This window comes from Blastomyces dermatitidis (genome assembly GCF_000003525.1).
Source record: "Blastomyces dermatitidis ER-3 genomic scaffold supercont1.9, whole genome shotgun sequence".
NCBI lineage: Eukaryota > Fungi > Ascomycota > Eurotiomycetes > Onygenales > Ajellomycetaceae > Blastomyces > Blastomyces dermatitidis.
Window position 1 is genome coordinate 3362535 of NW_025544782.1, and position 5006 is coordinate 3367540.

At 35.7% G+C, this 5006-nt stretch overlaps 2 protein-coding genes across 2 annotated transcripts; both read left to right on the plus strand.

Annotated features, from left to right (window-relative positions):
• Positions 1-378: 378 nt before the first annotated feature.
• BDCG_17657 (uncharacterized protein) lies at positions 379-783 on the plus strand (the record flags this gene model as incomplete). Its single annotated transcript, XM_045426750.1, has 1 exon — positions 379-783. The coding sequence occupies one exon, from the start codon at positions 379-381 to the stop codon at positions 781-783; it is 405 nt and encodes a 134-aa protein (XP_045282322.1).
• Positions 784-1300: 517 nt separating this feature from the next.
• Positions 1301-1521, plus strand: BDCG_17658 (uncharacterized protein; the record flags this gene model as incomplete). Its single annotated transcript, XM_045426751.1, has 1 exon — positions 1301-1521. A coding segment is annotated over one exon (221 nt), but the record flags the coding sequence as incomplete, so codon positions are not given.
• Between the last annotated feature and the right edge of the window lie 3485 nt (positions 1522-5006).

Consider the following 5006-nt stretch of genomic DNA (forward strand, 5'->3'; position numbering starts at 1 on the left):
TCAATAGAAACCTAGTGTTGCTGTTCTCAATCCCTTGCAGAATCTATTGAATATTGAGATATTAAAACTAGATTTAATATATCTCACTGTGCAGGGATCAAAGGCTCAGTCAGACCTTGGGGTATACTGATTTTATAGTTGTTGGTGTGCTGTTGACTCGTTGTCCACTGGTTATGTATTGAATACTGTTGCCGAGGTATCTTTTTGTATCGTTCTGCTGGGGATGGGCCAGATTGAGAGGGGTAGTACAGGGGTGAGACTTGGTGTTGAAGTCTAGATACACTGGCGGCGGACCGTGGAGGTTGCACTTCAGAAGAGTCCGTTGATTATGTGCTTGATATTATCGCCGAGGTATCTTTTTGTATTTTTCTGCCGGGGATGGGCCAGATTGGGAAGGGCGGTACGAGGGTGAGACTTGGCGTTGGTGTTTTGGAACATCAAAGATGGACAGGGTTTTCGCGGAGGTCGCTCCTCGGATATCTCCACAACTACAGGTCGGGGGTCTTCCAAAATCGAGAAGATTGGTGCATATGGCTAGGTCACTTCACCTTACAATTTGTATGGCACTCTGGCCCGGGGTTGTGGTGTGGTAGGGGAGAACGGGGGATAATCCCACACAGGAGCTTCGAACAACGTCCGGTTCACGTTTGGCTGGATAACTCCACCACCACACGGGGTATGCGGTCGGCGATGGGGTCAAAATGCTCGTATGATCGAGGGCTTTTCGATGGATCTATCGGCGGGTTCTTATTCGAAAAATCGAGCGAGTTCGACTTGAACTGAGTGTTATAAAGAGATTGACTGAAGAGTCTCTCAATCTCTTATAAGAGAAGAGAAAAAAGAGATAAAAGAAGCCTGTATAACTACTCTCTATAACACTGAGAGTTAACACTCTGAGAATCTCTGTGAGAATTCTTGAAGAGAGTATCTATAATCTGAAGAGTTTGCAGACTTTGAGAAGTACTGTTCTGACTATTCTGTAGAATCACTCACAGTGTAAGCAAATCTCTCTAGAGTAGTATAAATATCTCAGATCTGTCTGCAGAATCTCATCTTCTTTTTTCTTTTTCTGTAACAGCTCTTATAAACTGTGAGTATTCTCATTCATCTGTGAAGTGTTTTCACTCAGATGATAGAGAGAGAGTGTTCCTGACAATGTCTGTATATTGATTCAAGAACTTCTCAAGAATAAAATTTTTTTCAATTTCAATATCTTTATAAACAATGTCTGATCACTGCTGAGCTTCTTGTGAGTGTTTCTGCAACTTCTCTAGTCACTTTTTGCCAGCTGATGAAGCAGGGGCGCTGCCACTCATGACCATGCCTTCATCTCTCTCAGCCTTGTCACTGCACCCGATCTTCGGGCCAGCGGTCAACCTCATGTCTTTCTCAGGTCAGTCCCTGACTTCAAGCAGTGCAGTCTCTCTCTTTGCTGTAAATCTTCTCATAAGTAATTTCTTACAGACTCTAGCTGACAGTTCTTACAAAGCTCTCAGTGTTGTCAGTGTCTTCTACAGTCTTGTGAGTCTATGATCACCTTCTCTCTGCTCACACAATCTCTGATCAGGTATATGTCAATATATCTAGGTTCTCTATCAATGATTCTCACACTGTAGTGCATTTCTGCAATCTCATTGTCAATGAGAGATGAGTTCTCAGATACCTGCAAAATCTGAGTAATCAAGACAATGTGAATATTATGAATTCATGATAAGAGTTAATCTGAATAGATGAGCTTTCTCTTCATATCTTAATTATTTCTGAGCTGAATACTTCAGTACAACTGAGAAAGTAAACACAGCTTTGTGAGAGATATCTGATCACATACATAGACAGTCAGCTCTCAAGGCTCTGCTGCAACTACATATATTCTGATATTCAGCTTCTCTGAAGTCTGTGCATTTCTGACAGTCTTCACATCAAATGCAATAATTATCTGTATCACAGACATGATACTCTCTGCTTCTTTGAAGAAGGAAATTAATAGTTATGAGAAGATTGAGTGTTATAGATATTAAGAGTATAAGTTTAAGTTTTCTTTGTTTTTTCTTTGTTAGTCTCTAAATTGTGTTCACAGTTCTGTTTTTATTTTCTTATTTTTTAACTTTTAATGAGAGTATGATTTCTTCTTCTCTTATGTACACTGTGAACTGTTCATCTCAGTAGAAACTCATTATCTTGTAGACTAGAGCTTGTAAATAACAGTGTTAATATCTTTATCACAATCAGATTCTTAGCAAAGATTATGTCATTCTAGCTTATCAGAATTCACAGTATGAAAGTCATGTCTCAGCTTCTACAGATGTCTTATCTACTCAGATAATTCTTAAGTAAACTTATTTATCTTATCAGAATACTCTTATCACTGAATCTTGAATCAGAGCTTGTGATCTTACTTCTCTGAGTTAATAATCTCTTTGACCTGATATTCTCTTTTATTCTCTAATACTTTATAAATAGAGTAATGAGTCACAGAGTTCTCTTCTGAGAATTTCTTATATTTACAGAGTAAAGAGATATGAAAAACATTGTATATCTATAACTCAGATAATAGTTTTAATCTGTAGAACTATGAGCTAACTTTCTTCATAATCTTATAAGACTCTGTTCATAAGAGATTCAGCTTCTTACTAGATCTCTGCATGATAATATTTTCTAGACTTAGTCAGACTCTATTATCTTTCTTAAAACTCTTTATAATATGCTTGAAGTTATAGTATCTCTTCTGATACTCTTGAGTCTTTCTCAAGAATTTGCAGGCTTTCTTCTGAATCTTCTGAATTCTCTCAGCTCATTCACAGACATTATTACACTTTATAGTATACTCTCACAGATCTGTCAAGATCATCTGTGAATAAGTCTCAATAAGCATCTCAAAGAGAGTTTTATCTGTGCTGACATGCTTTGAGTTGTTGTATACAAACTCTGTAAGTGATAATTAATACACTCAGTCATTCTGATTATAATTGACAAAGTATCACAGATACTGTTTTAATATACTTATCAGATATTCTATCTGATCATCTGTCTATTGATAAAAAGCTGTGCTTAGATCTCATGAGATCTTCAGTATAGTTATCAGGTCAGATCAGAACTCTTCTACAAAGATTAATTCTCTGTCTAAGACAATGTTTACAGATAATTCATGCAATCAGATTATATTACAGACAAAGATATAAGTCAAATTCTTTGACTTCAAGTTCTTGCAGATGAGTATAAAGTGTGCTATCTTGATGAAGTAATTCACTATCATCAGCACACTGTCAAAGCAGGTATCATATATGTTCTTGCTTTCAGAGAGACTTACAAGAGCATTCATTTCTAGCTGTTTCCAAGGTTTCTGCAGAATGAGTAGAGAAGTAAGTTCTCTATATAATCTGAACTGCACTATCTGTGAACTCTGATAAACAGGACAAGAATTCACTCTCTTTTTCACAAGTTCTCATATCTTCAGTCAGAAGTATTTTCTTACAAGCAACTCATGAGTTCTAGTATCTGCAAAATGATCTGCTAGAGAAGAGTTATGATATCTTTTAATAAGTTCTATACATAGAAACTTATTCACAGATACATAAATTCAGTTCTCTCTTTACAAGAGATTATTTAAGTCTCTTCAATTCTTTATTTCTGCAGAATTGATCTCTACTGTGAGCAGTTTCTGAATATACTGAGTATATTCATTCTTCAGTTGCAGTTCAGACAATCTGAATAGAAGATCTTGTAAAGACTTATACTCTGTTTCTTCTTACATCAGATCTTTCACAGCACTTCTCAAAGTCTGCAAATTCTTCAGGTTATAGATACTCTCTTCAAGAATTCTCACAGAGATTCTCAGAGTGTTAACTCTCAGTGTTGTAGAGAGTAGTTATACAGGCTTCTTCTCTCTCTCTTCTCTCTTCTCTTATGAGAGATTGAGAGACTCTTCAGTTAATCTCTTTATAACACTCAGTCTGAGCATTCTGTGAAGCTTTTCTGTCTTCTCTAGTCTCTCTGTGTCTGTCACCCTGGCCTTCTTAACATAGTCTGACCTGTGAGAGAGTTTATCTGCTGAGTTCTTAGTTCTCTTGATATATTCTATCTTGAATCAGAACTCACTCAGTCTCTGAGCTCAGTGAATCTACTGTTACAAGAGTTTCTTGATTAAAGCAAACTATTATAAACTGTTATGATCAGTTCTAACAGTAATCACTGTTATAAGACTCTTAAAGTAGTAATATCAGTGATAGAAGAATTTTACTATTATAAGAAGCTTCTGATTATAAATGTTATAGTTGATCTCTGTGAGTTGCATCTTCTGTGAGAAAAAGGTCACTGAAACTCAGTTCTCATTTAACTGTAGTTATGAGACTATTTCTGAAATTGCAAAGAAGAAGGCATCTGTCTTCAATCTGATTAAGAGTAAGAAATCAAAGTGAAATAGTATTACTATATCTGTGAATATCTGTTTCAATCTTACAAAGACCTCATGAGCTTCTGAGATAAGAAAGTTCTCACAGTTCTTTCTTCTTAATAATCTTTTCATTCTCTGTTCATGAGATGACTTTTTCTTATTTTCACTCTTCAGCATGTCTGTAAGAGTCAAGAAGATTCTCATGAATACAAAGATAAACTGTCTATAGAAATTCACAAAGCTCAGAAAGATCTGAATCTCATGAATACTAGTTAACTCTGATTATAATAGAATAGTCTTAACTTATAAAGGTTTCATCTAAATATCATCTGCAGTGATTATATATTCTAGGAAATTAATTCAGTGAGTACTGAAGTTGCACTTTACAAGCTTAATATACAGTTCTGTCTCATCTAAGACCTTCAACACACTTCACACATACTCAGTGTGTTCTTCCTTCTTCATGGAGTACACTATCACATTATTCAGATATATTATCATGAAGACATTCAGATATACATGAAGTGTTTTATTAATGAAAGACTGAAATGCTGCAGAGATATTAGTCAGATTAAAAGACATTACTAGATATTTAAACAATCTCAGTGCAGTTCTA